The sequence below is a fragment of the Dama dama genome, chromosome 16, assembly GCF_033118175.1.
Source record: "Dama dama isolate Ldn47 chromosome 16, ASM3311817v1, whole genome shotgun sequence".
NCBI lineage: Eukaryota > Metazoa > Chordata > Mammalia > Artiodactyla > Cervidae > Dama > Dama dama.
Genome location: NC_083696.1, coordinates 13,333,000 through 13,352,315, shown reverse-complemented (window position 1 = coordinate 13,352,315; position 19,316 = coordinate 13,333,000). Strand labels below are relative to the sequence as shown.

Below are 19,316 nucleotides of genomic sequence, written 5' to 3'. Positions count from 1 at the left end.
CAGAAAAGCTGCCCAACACCCAGGGCTGAAGAATGGATCAGCAGACGCTTTTATGTACTGCAGGGACTCTGGAAAACAATTTCATATGATCTTAAAAGGCCCTGCCTGCTGCCCTCCCAGCGACGGGTACATACCCAGGAGAGACGCTGGCTTGCAAACGGGCACCAGGAGACCAATTTCAGGAGGTTCAAAGCGCCATTTTTTTTCCCTAATAGCTCCAAACTGAAAACATCCCAAATGTCCACCGACAAAGGATAAATATATTCGGGTATATTCATGCAGCACAGCAAGAAGTCCAGCCATCTCATCAATATGGATAAACCTCACAGACACAATATTGAGTGAAAAATCCATTTACTATAAAGTTCACAAACATGCAGGACGAACAGTCTATCTTTTAGGGAAACGCACACATGAGGCAAACCCATCAAAGAAGGAATGAGACAAACTTCAGGGGTGGGGAGAAGGGAAGGTGATTTGGGAGGAACATGGGTGGGGGATTAACAGCATTGGTGAGGCTCTTTGTGCTTCAGCTGGGTGGTAGGTACACAGATGTCTATTACATTACTTAATTTTTTTAGTATGTATTTATTTACTTATTTGGCAACATGGGTCTTAGTTGAGACACATGGGATTGTCCATCTTTGCTGCAGGACATGGGGGATCTTTAGTTGCAGCACGTGGGATCTAGTTTCCCGACTGGGGATGGAACCTGGGCCCCCTGCACTGGGAGTGTGGAGTGTTAGCCACTGGACCACCAGGGAAGTCCCTACTTTTCCTTAAAGCCAGTCATATTACAGTTACTCTGTTGTATCTGTATTTCATCATTAAAAGATTTAAATACTGACTGGACAGAGGACTTGCCAACACTGAGCAACTCCGACAAAAGGCCAGACAACCCAGGAGAAGGATCAGCATGAAAAGGAAGAGCCCCAGGTGAGAGGAGCCAGGATGCCAAGAACAAAACCGGGAGCAGCAGAGGGGCGAGTGGGGGACATCCAAGTCTCTGAGGGCGGTGCCATCCGTGAACGGCAGGGCGGAGTTAGGAAGGCCCAGACATGAGGGGAAGTCCGTAACTCAGATGAATCAGTCAACAAACTGCGGCGTGTCTGCACACCGGAACACCATTCAGCCTTAAAATGACCCACGCTACCACCGGGATGGACCTTGAAGACAGTATGCTAAGTGACAGAAGCCAGACACAAAAGGACAAGGACTACAGGACCCCACTTACGGGAGGCAGCTGGAGGAGTCAGACTCACAGAGACAGAAAGCAGACTAGAGGCTGCCAGGGGCTGCGGGGAAGTGGGAATGGGGAGATCGAGTTTACAGGGCATGGTTTTAGTTTGGGGTGATGAAAGTGTTCTGGAGATGAACAGTGGTGATCCTGCACAACAATGTGCACGTGCTTTGAAGTGTACACCTAAAGATGGTTAAAATGGTACATTTTATGCTACTAACGTATCATCACAATCTTAAAAATCCATATTTCAAAGAAGTTGCAGCTGAGCAGCAAGCTGGAAGGATAAAGGAGAGATGCTACCAGGCCTACCTCAAGCCACTTGAGCACACATAAGACATGACACAGATGACAACAGCATTCAGGCACGAAGCGGGTATGGAAGGGACACCCCAGAGCCAAGGGGGGCTGACCCTGCCGGCACGCGAGGAACCGGGCGGTCCACAGCCTCTTGGCAGGGCCAGCCTCCCCGGGCGATTCTGCCCCTGGGACCCAGCTCAGTGCCGGGAAGCAAAGTCGCTCCAGATGACCCCATGGGTGGCACAGGGCCCTGGGGATATCACCCTCCCGTTCACAACTTCTAGAAGGAAATGCTGGGCACTCAGACAACAGTGACACTGGGGGAAAGAACCTACAAAACATGCTGAGAAATGGTAGCCAGAACCCGAATGCCAGAGATGCTGTAAAGCAAAGAGACTGAGCAAAGACAGGGCAATTTACGGCATGACATTCTAACCTGTCAAATTACAGAGGATTCTGACCTTCCCTGGGAGCTCAGGAGAGCACACCTTTCATGGGTGAGGGGGTAGGGCACTAAAGAATGGGTCAGGAAACCCAGATTCAATTCTGGCTCCACCCTACTTACAGCTGAGTGGCCTTGAGACCTGCATAAAAGGGATAATAACACCTTCCCAGATGGTAGCAATTAAGGGAAGTAACAGATTCTGCGAGCCTAGGGGGTAGGCAAGCCTAACAGGCAAGATACCAGGTGCTCTGTGTGACAACCTTCAACCCCAAGAGACAGGTAGGAACAGGTATTATTACACACACACAGGTATCATTACACACACACACTTCTTTAAGTAATTCAGAATAAGCCAAAAAGAGGGCACCAAACTGGGTGAAAAGTATGTCTGGAAGGCTTGGATAAGAGGATAAAAGTTTTTTTAATTAAAAAAAAGTATATAAAAGGCTGCACACGTTTATAAACATGTATGCAAAAGCACAAAGATTGAAGGGAGTGGTGAAACCAACCAGTTGCTATGCAGCAGGATGGGAATATGTAAAATGTTTCTCTCTGTGATAATTTTAGTGTTGTTCTATTAAACACTTTTTTAAAATGTAGCCTATTTCCAAACTCAGAGTTAAAGAATTATGGGCCTCAAACCAGAAGGCTCTCTGGTTGAAACCACACTCACCCAGTATGACTTACAGGTGTGAATCCCATGCATGGGAACCCCAAGTGGCCTGGAAAGGGGGCCACCGTTCTGAGGCTCAGGGTCCCCATCAACCCTGGGGCAGGCTCCTCCCCCCCCCCCACTCCTCCCAGGCCCAGTCCTGGTCAGACGACCCCCTCCCCCCAACACAAACCTCCTTTAGCCTGAGGCTAGACTCTGCCTTAATATGTGACACCGGTGGGGTTTTTTAATCAGTCTGCTGGGACTTGATTCTCCCCTCTCACAAATAAGGTATAACAAAGTAACCACCGAAAGAGGTTTGGTGAGGATTCACAGTCACTTAAGCACTTAGCACAGAATCAGCCCACTGTGATCCCCTGACTCTTAGCAGCTTGAGACCCTCTGTGCTTCAGAGGTTGCTCACTCACTCCTTCAAGAGTTGGGGGCTCAGCCGGTGCTCACAATCATCCCTAATCCCAAGGAGCTGGAAGCCCAGCCAGTGGGGTTTCCCGGCTCCTATCCCTGCACCTGCACCTGCTGCTTCATCCACTGCAACGCCTTCTGAGCAACTCTTAACAGCGGAACCTTCTAGGCAAACCTTCTGGACCACTCAGTGTCCCTCGGGACATGGAACCTTCTCCCAATCCAGCGCACGGTTCCAGCACTCACCCCCTCACCACCCCTCGTGGGGTTCCGAGTCATCTCCTGACACTGTCTCCCCGCTTCTAGACTGGAACTCTCTCCCCCATCCTGCACCCCTCCCAATGCTTCATGCAGGCTAAGTGCACAACCAGCCTTGGGTGACTGAAGAAAACACGGTGGCCAAACAAAAACATAGTGGGAAACAAAAATAAGCCAGAAATTAAAATCAAGAGGGACTAGTGAGATACATCCACTGTCGAGAGAAGCCGAAAAGGCTGCAGAATGAGATGAGAGGCCCTGGGGCAGAGGAGGCAGCCCTGGGATGCTGCAGGATGACCCACCCACCTATGCCAGATCAGCGCCGGCTGGGAGCAGGGCCTGAGCTCCCTGGGCAGCTAGAGAGCCTCCCCAAAGCAGGTGTTCAGAACACAAGCCCTCAGATCCAAGGGGAGTCTGTGGCCACATCAACAGGACCTCTAAGCTGCCAGAAAGCAGAGGTGATTGGTGGTGAAGGGCTCCAAGGATGAGGATCCCACTCCTTACCCAGGCATGAGGTAGCGTACAGCTCAGATGGCCACAGGGAGCTCCCCGCCCCAGCTAAGGATCCCAGGGGCTGGAAAGCAGTGGGGGCTATAAAGTAGTGGGGGCAGAGGTCCTACCCTAAAGAGGCCCAAACTTGGGGTCTAGATCCCTATTCAATTATGCTGTGGAGGTGGGGAAGGAGACTTTACTGTTATCAACCCATATAAATTCATCATTTTAAATAACACATTCAGAACTAAAAACAAAGAGAAAAGTACAGATGGACACACACACACACACCCCCCACAGTTTTAAAAGTGGTTATCTCTGATGAGATTGTAGATGTTTTTAACTTCTCCTCCATCTCTATATTTTCTAATCTTTCTGCTGCCAACGTGTTCTCCTGTGCAATGCAAGTGGGGGAGGAAAAACACATGCCAACCACCAAAAAAAAAAAACAAAACAAAACCCACCAAGATGAATCAGCAGCTGACCCTGCCTGCAGGCAGCTGCCATGGGCCCAAGGAGGAAGCCCCAGTGCAAAGAACCAGATTCCTGCAGAAGAAATGCTCTAGGCCGCGTGGAGGAAGCTGGAGACAGGAGTCAGGCCAAGGAGAAGGATGGGACACGGGTTTTGAGGACAAGTTGTGGGCGGAGGATTTCTGCGGTGATGGAGTGGAGTTTTTCCCTAAGCCCCTATGCAAGAATGTAGGAAAAAGGCTATCTCCCCGTATCACCGACCCGACCCCCACCACAATCTTTTGCTATTTCAGAATTAAACAGACAGGTGCCTTCATCCACCACAGCAGTGCACTAGGGACAGAACTCAACGAAGATTATGCACGTGAAAGCTCTTAGCCAGTTAATATTTGTTCTGTCCTGGACTTGCACAGGGTCACGTTCCTGGTGCTGGAGAGGCTGGCAGACACCCGCCCCCCTGCATCTTAACACCGACAATCCGGCAAGTGAGGAACCGGAGTTAGAGAGGGCACCTCTGTCCCACTTGGGATGGTCACCATCCACCTCTCCTGCCCTCTCCCCTTCCCCACCTGCCCTCCTTTGAAAACAAAGGTATGTTTTAAAAAGACACAAAACCATGACCACACAGTCATCCAAGGGCCCCCATGGCCTCATTCGCAGTCCAGGAGGGATGGGAGCAGGTTAAGCCCTGGAGGGCCGCCTTGAGCCATTACCAGCCCTCAGAAGGAGGAAAAAGTAAGCCGCCTGAAGCCTGGGATAAGGCAGGGTGTTCAAGGCAGCGGGAACCTTGGGGGTGGGTGGAGATGAGGAGCTGCCTTCTCATGGGTCTTATGCAGTCCCCCATTTCTTCCCACACCTGAGAGTGAAGATACTCCTGTCCTCCAAGTTAGACCCCACTACTCACTTCCCCCACACTCAATCAACAGCCCCACCTCCGGGAACGCACCAACATTCAGCCCTTTCTCCACCCCAGGCCCTCATCACCCCTCACCTGGATTACTTCAACAACGGAGTCTCCAGAGAGGGAATGGTCCCCATCCCCTCTCCCAGCCCAGCCTTCACTCTGAGGTGGCAAAGATGGGCTCCCTAAAGTGCCGGTGTGAGCCTGCCAAACCCCAGCCTGGAGGCTGCTGCCCCCATCCTCACCTTCTGGAGCCCTTTTTAATGCACAGGGCAGCTGCCCTCTGCTCTCACAGTTCAGAGCCTGAGGTTTGCAAAGGACGTGAAGGGTCCACTGGGTTGCAATTGCACGCCCAAGGTACCGATTCAAAGTCCAGCTTCCTAGACTAAGAAATTCTGGAGGTGGGCTCTGGAGGTGGGCTCTGAGCTAGCTGAACGGGAGACAAGAAAATCCCAGATGCACTCTTTGTGTACACTGAAGTTAGAGAACCCTTTTGCTGGAGTTCCCCATTGTTTAGGCAAATACTGAGAACATATCTGGCCCCCCGCCATGATGCTGTGTTAGGACTCGGGCCAGCCACCTTACTGCTGATCCTACACATCTCCGAAGGCGAGACTGGTTCCCAAAGATGCACCTGCCACCTCCTCACTGAGTGACCAAGGGAGTCAATTTATATCCCCAGGCCTCTATGTCCCATACATACGATGGGTGCATATGTGTTGTCTAGGGTCCCTTCTAGACAAACGATCTTCAATGTTGTATCATATATGTTCTGTTGGGTCTGAGGTTCCAGTCCTGCAATTCTGAGGACCGGCATTTTTCTTTTTATTTGGGGATGTAAGTCGGGGGTTGAAAAGTGAAAGTGTTAGTAGCTCAGTCCGACTCCCATGGGCTATAGCCCACCACGCTCCTCTGTCCATGGGATTCTCCAGGCAAGGACACTGGAGTGGGCTGCCCTTCCCTTCTCCAGGAGATCTTCCGGACCCAGGGATTGAACCCGGGTCTCCTGCCCTGTAGATGGATTCATTATCATCTGAGCCACCAGGGACTGGGGTGGGGGGGGGGGGTAGCACTCTTTTCTCATTCAAAGTGAAACTTTTAAAAAGCATCTCTCACTACACCCAGCTTGCAATTTCTAATAAGGGAGAGCCAAGCAACGTTTAGCCTTCCTGGCACGGCTTTTTTTTTTTTTTTTTTTTTGGCCAAGCCACGCAGCTTATGGGCTCTTAGTTCCCTGACCAGGGATCAAACCCAGGCCCTTGGCAGTGAAAGTGCAGAGTTCTAACCACTGGACCACCAGGGATTCCCACCTTTTTTTTTTTTTTTAATGTTCATTTCTGTGAATCCTTTTCACAGGCCAAAGAGAAGGCACAGAGATGTGTGTAAGATGACAGCCTCCCAGCAACCCTTCAGCACCCTGCTGCTTCCTAAGGCCTTTTCATAATCCGCCCATTTTAAAGACCAGAAAATCGAGGTTCAAGGATGGCACAGCCAGACTGCACAACTCAAACGTGCACCTTCCCACCCCGAAAGCCTCCATGCTTGCCCTGCACCACCCAAGTCCACACGGAGCTCAGAGACCTCAGAGATGGTGAGAGCAACTGCGCCAAACCCCCTACTGGCTGAGGAGGCATGCCCTGCAGGGCAGGGGAGGGAGTGCTAACCAGCCAGCCACACCCCCTCCCGGCTCTCCACACAGAACTGCTGGAAGCCTGCGCATGCAGGGGAGGGGGGAGACGGGGCTGAGCAGCAGCCGCACGAGCAAAAGCGATGCCAGGGATTTAGTCAACAGAGAGCTAATATGAGTCAACAGCGGGTGCTGCTGCCAAACAGACTAATGGGATCTTCAGCGGCATTAACAGAAGGGAAGAGTCTGGGGCAGGCCAGGGGAGTCCTGCCCTGCTCTGGCCAGACCACACCTGAGGGCTGGGCCTGGCAGGGGGCGGGCTCGGAGGGGGACGCACCTTCTGAGCCAGCACCCAGGTTTCTGAAGAGGAGCGGCTCTGCGGGGGCACTCTGGTCTGTATGGTGGGCCAAGGCCTCCCCTGGGAGCTGGGTTGGCACAGGAAGCCCACTCCAGATTGCCCATTATAGATGGGTTTTCTTCCCCCCAAAGATCCTGATGCACAGCAAAGGCTAAGAACACACAAGTGTGCCAGAAAACAAGGCCCACCACCTAGGGAAAGGGGTTCCCGGCTCCATCAGGGGAGCATCACTGGAGAAGACAATTACATCTGCTTCTTCCTTTGTTATATATAACAGCGGGGCCGAGGCATGGCCAAGAAGTGGCTGACTCCCTGAAACAACAGAGAGTCTAAAAATGCATACGGGGTACTGGATTTGAGATCCTAGAGCCACAAGCATCAAAGTCTCCAGGAAGTCCTCCCAATTCATCCATCCCCAGCGCCCTATCTGGTGATCCTGTGAGCTCAGCATCACTTACAGTAAAAAGACACACAGCTACCTGTATTTCTCAAGGGCCTCAAGGCCACCTCTCATTCACCTTTGGGTCCACAGCCCAGCTGAAAACCAAGGTGCCCTAGCACAATCACACTGAGGGCCTTGTGTTTGAGGCACTTCTGGAACACAGGCATCCTGACTAGGGCTAATAAAATAGCTTATGACAATGCTTAAGCACGGTTAGTATGCTGAGCGAAGAATGCATGACGCTACCACCACCAGAGAGTTTTAATTACAAAAGAGCCATAGTTAGTTAGCCTGGCAAGGGTGCTTTGCGCCTGAGTAAGTGATTGGAGACAGAAAATCCAGCTTAGGGAGATGGCGGTCAAAGGTAAATCTGGTGTGCCAAGCCACAAAGCCATCCCAGGGCCCAAGAAGCGGTAAAAATTCAGGAATGCAGGAGACGAGAATAATGACCGGTGGGACTAAATGCCAAAAAAGGACAGCATAAAAAGTGAGCCTGGTGAAATGGGGCTGAGAAGGAGCACACATGCTTAGCTTCATGGAGACCGGGCTGCTTGGAGCTCACGCTGTAACTCTGAGAGTTAATTACTGGCCCTGAAACTCTGAAGATGACTGTAGGAGACTGCGTGATGCAGTTCTAACACTGAATAAATCTTTCAGTCAATGAGCTGTGCTCACTGGTGATTCTTCTCCATCTTTCCTCCCCAAGCGAGAGCACAGATGACCAAAGCCAGCATTTGCTCTAGACCTGTCTTTGGGTGGCATATATACATATATGCATGTCTATATAAATAAAATTAGACGTTCACTAAATAACATCTTAAGGCATCCCATTGGACTTCCCTGGTGATACAGTGGATAAGACTCCGCCTGCCAATGCAAGGAACACAGGTTCAATCCCTGGTCTGGGAAGATCCCACATGCCGCCGAGCAACTAAACCGCTATGCCACAACTACTGAAGCCTGTGTGCCTAGAGCCTAGGCTCCGCAACAAGAGAAGCCACCGCAAGGAGAAGCCGGCACACTGCAAGTGATGAGTAGCCCCCTCCCCCCCACTGCGCTCTCTGCAACTAGATAAAAACCCAAGCAGCAGGGAAGACCCAATGTAACCAAAAACAAGGAAATAAATATAAAAAAAAGGGTGGGGGGAATCTGCCATTGTAAGAAAACGGAGTGAACTCTTCTGTCAAGTAGCCTTTAATAAAGTGAAGAAACCTTTAGCATGCAAAACCTGCCTCCCCCACGCTGGGCCAGAGCTCCACCAGCTGAGGTTAAGTCAGCCTTCGCATCCCAACCTGTTCATCTGGGTACCTGTTTGGGTCTATTCACCACGCATGCATTTTTACTGGGTCTGCATTTTTCATCTCCGAAACACCACTTAAACCTGTCGCAGAAACCTGACACAAGCAATACATTTTATAAACGAATCATCTTGGGGGAACAGACAAGAAAATCATCAGCAGTGAGCGTTGTCAAAGTTCCCAACCAGAGCATTCCTTTCGCAGATCTGAGATGCAGAACGCGCCACATCCTCTCCACACACCAGCTGCCCGCTCCAGAAGCAACCCACTCACCTCTCCTCCACTCTGCTCGGCCCGCCCCCCTCCCCTTTTTCAAGCCTCCTCTCCCAGCTGAATAAAAAGCTGGAGAGCCCGGTCTTGGAAAAACAGTAACATTTTAATACTATTTTAAAGACAACTGCTCTGAGCCCTGGAATGTTGGCCCCTTTTCCGTGAATAAAAAGACCCCCGAAGGGTATTATCGTAACAAAATGATATCCTATGGAGAGCACCAGGAACGACAAAAATAAAATCGCCATAAACTGAAACTGTCTCAAAATTAAACCTAACACAAGGAAACATTAAACCGCAGGCCAGGCGGGCTCTGATTTTTCCATCTAAAACCCTTACAGGTTCCCAGCCAGTTCTCTCCTGATGTCCAATTTCCCCCACCCGAGAAGGTCTGAATGCTTTCTTTAGAAGTCCGGGTATGTTATTCCGCAACCCCCGCCCCCGCTTGAAACCCTCGGGACGGTCTGTAACATTCATCTAAAGCTCAACCGCTTCTGTGTCCTCAGTCACACCCAAAGATTCCCAAAGGCAACGTCTGCCGCAACGCCGAGTGCACAGTAGGCGCCCCATTAATGGGCGGATTCGATCTGATCAGATCTGGCCCCTTGGGCTAGAAAGACCCGCTGGTGGCCGGACGCCCCGGCGGGGACAGCAGCGCCAGCCGAGCTCTCCGCTGCAGGGGGCGGGGAGCAACCACCTGTGGGCGGGTGGCCCGGGCTGAGGCCGCGGCGCAGCCGCCCTGGGGTGCCTCCGCGACTCCCCGCACAGACCCCGGGGAAAGTCCGGCGCCCCAGGCCCGGGGACACCCGGGGGCCGCCTCCCAGCGGCCCGGAAGAGGGTTCTGCCGCTGCAAAGTTGACCCGATCAGCGAGAGTCGGTTCTCGAGTTAGCTCCCAAGTCGCCCAACCCCCTGTGAGGCAGCGGGCCAGAGGGGCTGTTTAGGATGGGATGAGGGGGTGGGGAGCGCCCAGATGGGGACTGGAGAGAGCAGAAATACTCCCCTGACTCCCTCCCAAACTTGGGGCACCTGCCGGCCAGCAGGCGAGGGGGCCTCCCTCCCCTGCCTTCCCACCACGGCCTGGTGGCGAGTCTGTGGGGGCAAGCAGGCTACCCCGGGGCAGCCCCGCCTTGTTTTGACATTCTCTAAACGACAGCCCAGCACCAAGAAGGCCGCTGCAGGAACCCCAGGGACCGAAGGGGAACAACAGTCACCCCCAGGGGGCGGGGACTTGGGACTTGAGGGGGCGCGGGCCAGGGATGGGGGCCCCCCGGAAGAGACCAGGATGGGGTGGCCCGAGAGGGAACCAGGACTAGGAGTGCGCGCAGAAGGGGGAGGGGATCCCGGAGAGGTACAAGGGGAGCGCCCCAGAGGGGCGCATCGGGGTAAGGGAACTGCCCCGCGGGCCCCGGGGTGCCAGCGGCCCGGACCGGCTCCGTCACTCACCGGCAGGTCCACGCTCACTTCGGTACCGTCGAGCAGGAAGACGCGGCAGTACAGGGTGGCCTTGGAGGCTCCGGCGGCAGAGATGTGCACGGCCGCGCCGCCCGTGAGCAGGGGCCCGCCGCCGGCCGGGAACACGCTGCCCCCGGGCGCGGCGGGCAGCGTGGAGACAGCGGCGGCCGGGCCCCCCCGCGGGCCCCCGTCGCGCTCGTCCCCCAGCCCGGCGGCCCCGCGCCCTGCCGCGCCCCGCGCGTAGCGCTGCATGGAGCGGCGGCCAAAGGTCCGGCGCAGAAACCGCAGCATCCTGGCTGGGGGCGTCCCCTGCCTCCGCCCCCTGCGCCGCTGCCGCTGCGCCGCCGCCCGGGAGTGCCCCGCGACGCCGTCAGTGCCAGCGCCCGCCCGCGCCTCCTCCCGCCGGCTGCAGCCCGGGGCTCGCTCCCGCCGAGGCCGAGGCCGCGCTCCGGATGCCTGCGGGGCGCGCCGGCCCGGCCAGCGCCGACTGCGAGTGGCCGCGGGCGGGAGGGCGCGCTCGGGGCGGCCCGGCCGCCGTCCCGCCGCCGCCTCCGCCGCCACGCGCTCTGCCGGGCCGGCGGCCTGCGCTCGCGGCCGAGGGGCCGCTCCCGACGGCCGGCCGCTGGCGGCCCGGGGGGCTGCGGGGGGCGCGGGGGCGGGCTGCCGGCTGCTCCCGCGCCGCGAGCCGGCCGAGGGCCAGCCGGAGCAGAGCGCCTGCGTGCTCCTGGCGCGCTCGCTCCCACTCGCCGCGCCCGGGCCCGAGGAGGCCCCGCCGAGTACCCGCTCCCCAGGCGCCTTTTCCTGCGCCCGCAGCCCCCGCCTCCCACCTGGGAGGCTGCACCTCCAGCCGCCGCTGCCGCCGCCGCCGCCGCCGCCGGGACTGCAGCACGCCCTCCTCCCTCGGGGCTGCGCCGGGTATTTGCAAACCGAGTCTGTGCTGCCCCCTGCCGGCCCGAGCGCCCCCTGCTGCTGTAGGTGTGCTCACGTGTGTACACGTAGGTGAGCACACACGTGTTTCCGGCGCCCCGAGCCCTGAAGACGCCCGAGAGTCTCCCCTTGCCTCGTTTGTAAACCCGAGCTGCATGCATTCAGGAGAGCCATGCCCGAGAGGCCGGAGAGAAAAACGCAGGAAGCGAAGGCCCTGGCAGGCCCTCAGTTTCCCCTTCTGGAAAAGGATGGGGGTGAACTAGGTAACCTACCAGGTCCCCACTACCTAAGTTCTGTCCGTTTGAGAGCTCGGAGCTGAAAGGGCCCTTTCTGCCGTTTTAGCCCGAGGGGCACATTCCAGATAAGGAAATTGAGGCCAGGCAAGGAGAGGTGGACTTTTCCAGTGGACTACGCAGAAGAACACCTTTCCTCGAGGAACTCGCGTCCCGTATGGAGGAAGCGTGTGTGCGTGCGTGTGTGCGTGTGTGCTCAGTCCTGCCCTCTTTGCCATCCACAGAGGCCTGCGTAAATAGCCACAACTTATAATAAGAGTAGAAAAGGCTGAAGAAGTTACTGAGAAGCAGAGTAGAACTGAGGCGTGAGGAGGTAGTCTACGAGGATACACAGAGAATATTGGAGGCAGAAGAAATGTTTATAAACAATGCCCCGCAGGTATACAAGTTCAAGGACTGGTTCAAGGAGAAGTGGGTTGTCCAATGTGGTTGAAAGAAGGTCAGGCCTCTTGAGAACAACAGTACTTTTCGTCTGTGTGTGCCTGACACTGTGCTAAGCGCTTCTCATTCATCATCTCACTAAATCCTCAGGACAGCCTGGTTCCATACATGGTTTTATCCCCATTGTACGGAGGAGGGAATTGAAGCTTAGAGAGCTTAAGAGACTTGCTCCAGATTTCATTTCAAATAGGGGCTCGTTTGCTGGGATTTAAAACTGTTGCTCCTAACCACTGCCAGGATGAGGCATGTGGCATGATTGGCAAGCAGTGATGGTTTCTGAGAGACCTGGATGGAGGCAGTGGCCACAGCAAAGGGGAAAGAGAAAGAGAAGGATGAGTTCAGAAGGTATTCCAAAATTGACATTTACTGAGGATCAGGCACTGTCTTAGGTGATTTCATAGATGGTATTTTCATTACCCTCATTCCAAAATCCCCATTGACTTAGGTGGAGTTTGGGGCTTAGAGAAGCAATATCCTTGCCTGAGGTCTCAGAGCTCCTGAGTGGCAGCAGCCAGTACCCTCCCCTGTTGCCTGATATTTCTCTTATGATTACAGGGATCTACCTGGTGACATTGTATTCTGAGGGGGCACCTGCTATCAGCTTTCCAATACCCACCCTGCACCTCTCCCCCAAGACTTAATAGAATACCGTCAGCAAACAGGTGTTCAAAGGGGGCCCAGTCTGCTTACGGTTTATAAGGGTAGCCCATTTCCTATTCTATAGCCCAGAAGTGCTCTGAATAATGGCTCTCCGAAGATATTCACATCTCAGTTCCCAGAACCTGTTCCTGAATATGTTCCTGTCCATGGCATTAGGGACTTCACAGATATTCCTTATAAATTCAGGAATTTGAGGTGGGGAGGTTATCCTGGGTTATCTGGGTGGGACCAATATAATCACAAAGGCCCTTGTAAAAAGGAGACAGGAGAGTCGGAGACGAAGAAAGTGATGTGTCAGTGGGAGCAGAAGTCAGAGCGATGCGTCCAGGAGTCAAGGAGGCTGGAAGCTGGAAGAGGCACGGAACAGATTATCCCATATATTTTAGAAGGAACATAGCCTAGGTTTTGAATGCAGCCTGTAAAATCTGACTCTGACTTCTGACCTCCAAAACTGTAAGATAATGCATTTGTGTTTTAAACCGCTAAGGTGGTGGTGATTTATTCCAGCCATGATAAGGAAACTCATACAAGTTTAGTGTTAAATCACGTTAGTTTGGCGCACTGCATTTTTCCAAGCCTCTTGGCACTGTCGTAGTGCTACCCCTCTTAAGGTAATTGTCATTCAGTTTGTAAGTATCCTCTGTCCTTCTCTCCCACTAAATGCTGAGCTCCATGAAGACAGGAGTTTTTGTTATACATTACTGTTTCCCTACCCAGCACCTAGCCTGCTGCCTGACAAATAGTCAGCATTCAATACATGCTTGTTGAATGAATGCAGGATCAGATTTCATTGTCGTAATAGCCCGTGGGGTAGGTATTGCTTTTGCCTTTTAGAGATGGAGAAAATGAAGGTTGGAGTAGAGTCCAGACTCACACTTGCCTCTCCTGATTCCAGCTCCCAAGTGCTTCGGACAATACCATGTCACTGAGAATCCCATGGGGACTCTAGATTGCATTCATTTTACCTGTACCTCCTCTGTCCTGGGCACTGTCACCTCACTGATTGAATTGATCTCATTCAGTCCTCATCACAATAGTGATTTTAAAAAAATATTTATTTACTTATTTGGCTGTGCTGAGTCTTAGTTGTAGCACTCAGGAACTTTAGTTGTGGCACATGGGATCTAGTTCCCTAACCAGAGATTGAACTTGGGCCCCCTCTATTGGGAGTGCAGAGTCTTAGCTACTGGACCACCAGGGAAGTCCCCACAATAGTGATTTAAGCACTATTTTCTCCACCACACAGAGGAGAAACAGTCTCAGGACTTTCTTTGATTAAATTTCATGTTAGTCAAGTTTCCTCCCCAGAATTTCCACATTTGAATAGTAAGGACAAAATGAATAGTAAGGACAAAATGTGAACACTTTGTCTGTTCACAGTGCAATGTATTTCAGTGACTGCTCTTTCTTCATCTTGGCATTTTAGACCATAAAAATTCCTATCCCTCTCATCCAAGCTCTGTACCAGCCCTTCAAAAATTTTAATTGCCATTTCTCAGACCTTCTCTGAGAAAGCCTGCAATACTTTGGCCACCTGATGTGAAGAACTGACTCATTTGAAAAGACCCTGATGCTGGGAAGGATTGAAGGCAGGAGGAAAAGGGGACAACAGAGGATGAGATGGTCAGATGGCATCACTGACTCAATGGACATGAGTTTGAGTGAGCTCCAGGAGTTGGTGATGGACAGGGAGGCCTGGCGTGCTGCAGTCCATGGGGTCGCAAAGAGTCGGACACAACTGAGCGACTGAACTGAACTGAAGACCTTCTCTATGCTCAATGAAGATGGACCGGAAATGCACATGTTTCTGGTTAGCCAACACATCGCTCTTTTGTGGGCCTTTTGGTCCTCAAAACGATCAGCTAGTATTTTACCTGTATTCCTGTCTAGAACCATCTTGAGCTGAAGTTCTCAAGAAAGAGTTTACATTTAAATTCCAGGTCCTTTCCTTGGCTACAAGCAGTAGCTTGAGTTCCTGAATGTCATGGGCATTTTGGAAGCTGACCCGTAGAGTCACTTTTTGCCTTCGCCTCATTAAAGATCAGCCACCAATTTTTTAAATTTTATTTTTACTGAGGTGACATTGATTTATAACCTAATATAAGTTTCATGTGTACAACACTGTGTTTCTTTTTAAATTATTTTATTTTTGGCTACACTGCGTGGCACCTGGGATCTTACTTCCCTGACCAAGGATCGAACCTGTGCCCCCTGCTGCGGAAGCACAGTCTTAACCACTGGACAGCCAGGGAAGTCTTTCAGCCTCCATTTCTTTGTCCACCTCCTCAGGTTCGTGAGAACTTCCCAGCTTCCGTCCCATCCCTACTCCCAGAGTTTTGTGTCATTGGCAAACCTTGGAGAGTTCCTTACATGGACCCTTCCTCCATAGTAGTTTTACGTGTTAATTAAACAGCCCTTAGCCCTGTCTCTAAGGAAGGAACTCCTCTCAGAAATGTGCCATTTATCCCTAGCCTTTATTTCCTGGCTCATTTCCTAGACTCAATAAAATTATGCCCTCATTCCCTCAGACTTTTTCTTTTCCCATAGAACAAGATTACACTTGAGTGTATGCTCCTATTTATTCCCTTGTAATTTTTTTTTCATAAACATTTACTGAGACGTTACTACATCTCACAAAGCCCTCCCCACTCTTCCAAGTGTGTGTAAATGTTGGCTTAGTCTTTCTGCCATGATTTCACAATAATAGCTATCATTAATTAAAGACTGTGTTGTGGGCAGCTGTGGTTTCTGCCAGCCTTGCATTTTTTTCTTTCTTTGGGGACAACAACACAAAGAGAAGCATAGCCAAGGCACATAGTTTTCTGGTGAAAGTTCAGTTTTAGACTACCTGGATCCAGCCATGCCTGAAGCTAGTCCTTGGAATTTACAGTTTAAGAAGTGAATCAAAACAGAATGAAGATTTTTCCAGGTCCCAGATTCCTTGGCTTCATTTGTTCTCTTTCCTGAACGTGAGGCATAAGCATTATTTTGAATAGGCACTCATTTTGTTCATTCTTTAAAGGACTCATCTCCAAGCAAATAATCGTCAAAGCAATGCTCATCACTGAATTTACAGATATAAATGAAGAGTTAATAAATCATCTAAACTTTTAGGTTCAGAAGTGGCAGTGATGAAAGGACTTTTGGGTGACTACAACTGAGTCCCAAATTTATATTTTTAGCCAATCTTTTTCCCCTGCTCTAAATCATATTTCTGATTTCCTTCTCAACATCTAATCCCTAGATCTGCATTCCAAACATCTATTGCCTAGCCCTGTGTCTAGACTCAAGAGATCAACATTTGGAGAGAAACAGGAGTGGTCCACCTTTCCTGATGCGCACACTAGCATGTGTATCCTATCTCAGGACCTATTTCTTCCCTGAAGGATGTGCATCCCGCTCTGGGGAGACCCACATGCCTCTGATGTAATAGCCCCAACATTCAGATGCTAGACATGACCACAGAGAATGAAAGGGGAGCACTTTTATAGTGCCTGCCGGCCTTGCTGCCTCCCTGCCTTCCATCTCAGATGTAACCACTTATTACTTAACATTCCTGATGTGCTTCCTAGTCTCTTACTCTCTCTTAGCCAACTGCTTACCTTTGATTCTTTTCTATCCAATGATCTAAAATCAGTGCTGTCCAATAGAACTTGCTGCAATGATGGAAACATTCTAGTAATATATCTATGCTGTCCAACATGGCAGCCCCTGGCCACGTGTGGCTATGGAGCACTTGCAAGGAGGCTAGTGTGACTAAGGAACTAAATATTTAATTTTATTTCATTTTAATTTAAATGTAAACCTGATTTATTGTTGTTGTTTAGTCACTAAGTTGTGTCTGATTCTTTTGCATGGACTGTAGCCCACCAGGTTCCTATGTCCATGGGATTTCCCTGGTAAGAATACTGGAATGGGTTGCCATTTCCTTCTTCAGGGGATCTTCTCGACCCAGGGATGGAACCTGTGTCTCCTGCATTGGCAGGCAGATTCTTTTTTTTTTTTTTGGCAGGCAGATTCTTTACCACTGAGCCACATTAGTAGTCACTATATCAGACAGTGTAGAATTAGACATCACCTCTACCGCATCACCTATGCCGATGTTCATCTCTGTTGTCCCAGCTCCAATCCTATTGGGTCCAAGTAGTGACCCTTTTTCTCATCCCAGGCTTCTGACATTAACCTTCCTAGGCCCAGCCAAGTCATGACTTGATCCTGTTTGCCATCGATTCAAAAACCTAACTTCTGCCAAGTTGGTCAAAACCAAGGTAACTCGTTCTTTGGGGGAAAGACCTTGGTAACTGAGCTGCTATGGTGGTGGGATGTGCTTTTGAAATCCTTCCACAGTGCAGAGCACACCATGAAAGCAGATTTCCAAAGTGAGGGTTCCATGACCCACTTGGCTTAACATCACACAACCAAGGTACAGGAACCACAGACACAGAAGGAACCTTCTCCATCACCTCCTTCTCTGTTGTAAATGTCAAGCCCTAGTTCAAGCCAAGGAAAGAGTGAATTTGAAGAAAGAGAAGATAGTGGGTAGGGTCAGATGCATGCCAGTGAAGGATTAAGAGGAGTGAGGTCTTGAGGGGCCTCTGAACTGGGCCAGCTGAGGAGGAGCCATTGTCCCTTGTGGCCTTGAGGGCAGTCCAGTGGTGGAAGCAGAGAATGGATTATATGATGGATGCAGGGAGATGGAGATAGTAGATCCTGGCCACTCATTTTGAAGGCTTACTATCAAAGGCAGGCAGTGAGGTATCAAAGAAAGAACGAGGACTGCTGGATCCTCATCTGATACTTTCTCATCTGCTAAATGAGTTTTGTTTTGATATTAATAATAGTAGGACAAGATAGATAACAGGTGTAAAAAAGAAAAGAAAAGGCTTTATAAATTGCAAAATTCTGTGAAAATATAAGGCTCGAAACAGGAAGGAATATGGCAGTTGCTAGATGGGGCAAGGACACCAAAGAAAATTTGGCGGGAGTGGCTCTAATTTTAATATTGGGGCGATCATTACATATTAGGAGAAAAAAAGGGGGGCTTCCCTAGTGGCATAGTGGATAAGAATCCACTTGCCAATGCAGGGGATACGGGTTCAATCCCTGGTCTGGAAGATTCCACATGCCTCAGGGCCACTAAGCCCATGTACCACAACTGCCGAGCCCACGTGCTGCAACTATTGAAGCTCAAGTGCCTAGAACCTGTGCTCTGCCACAAGAGAAGCCACCGCAGTGAGAGGCCCACGCACCATAAGGAAGAGTAGCCCCTGTTCACTGCAATGAGAGAAAGACCCATCACAGCCAAAAATTTAAAAAAATATATTTTTTAAAAAGGAGGAAGCATGTGGAAAGGGAAAGATCGAAGGGGAAAAGGAGTATCATTGAACAAACCTATAGAGGGTGTTTGGGGGGAAGGAATAAATGCATTTTTTTGTTTTAAACTGGAGGGAAGGCTGATTAGAGAGAAGCTGGGTGGAGCTAAGAGTTGACAAATGTTTATCAGAGGCACCCTGCTTTTTGTTCCCAAGGGAATAATAAAAAGAATAACACGTCTTTATGCTGTGCAGAGGTTTACGGCTTATTAAGTGCTGTCACAGACATGACCGCATTTAATGACTCTGCCAGACAATCCTGGCTGTGTGGTGTTCTGAGCCTCAGTTCACAGCTGGGGAACCCAGGGCCTGGAGAAGTGTGGGACTGAGGTTACGGAGCTGGTACGCAGCCACGCACTGGGGTGGGAGCCCCTGATCCCAGGGCTATTTGGCTGGGCCTGCATCCTTCCCTCAGCGCCCTCTCTAAACTGAAACCTGGCCCTTCCCCGCAGCTCCTGCCCTCACTGACTCACTGGGAGGGGCCCCTGTTCTTCTTTACTCCCTAGAGCCAGTTTCTGACCTTTAAGACAACACCCTCTCTCTTCCCTTGGCCACCCTCTTCCCTAGCCTGTCTCTCCCTTTGGACTAAGCTGTTAGAATAAAGGCAGGTTTGGAGCATATGGAGATAGCAGCCACTTTAGACCTGCCCCGCCACTCCCCACGCTGCCCCGGAGATTCCCAGGGGAAACAGGCACCCAGGGCGATGGCAGGAGGTGCAGGCTGTGTTCTGTTTTACTGGACCGCCCAGCACCCGGGGCTCTCTGATCAAGCTGGGATGGAGCCCTGGGCCCAGCCTGAAAGAGGGCCTCTCCCCAGCCCTCCTTTGTTTTGAGCCTGATTCTCCTTTCTGGCTAGTAGCTACCCGCAGAAGCAAAGGCACGTTTACTAAGGTGTGGGTGAAGGGGAGAAAGTCACATTCTTGTGTGACTTCTGGATGCTTGGTGACCCCACCATGCGTAAGTAAACCTGACCCAAGCATCATCCTGGAATCTG

The 19,316-nt window shown here is 51.4% G+C and overlaps 1 protein-coding gene across 9 annotated transcripts in view; it reads right to left on the bottom strand.

The window, feature by feature from the left end:
* Positions 1-10,921, bottom strand: part of EPB41L4B (erythrocyte membrane protein band 4.1 like 4B) — a 140,665-nt gene extending 129,744 nt beyond the window's left edge. For all 9 annotated transcript variants that reach the window (XM_061163456.1, XM_061163459.1, XM_061163462.1 and 6 more), the window contains exon 1: positions 10,622-10,921. In XM_061163456.1, coding sequence (XP_061019439.1) covers positions 10,622-10,921 — 300 coding nt within the window. The remainder of the gene's footprint in view (positions 1-10,621) is intronic.
* Positions 10,922-19,316: the final 8,395 nt, after the last annotated feature.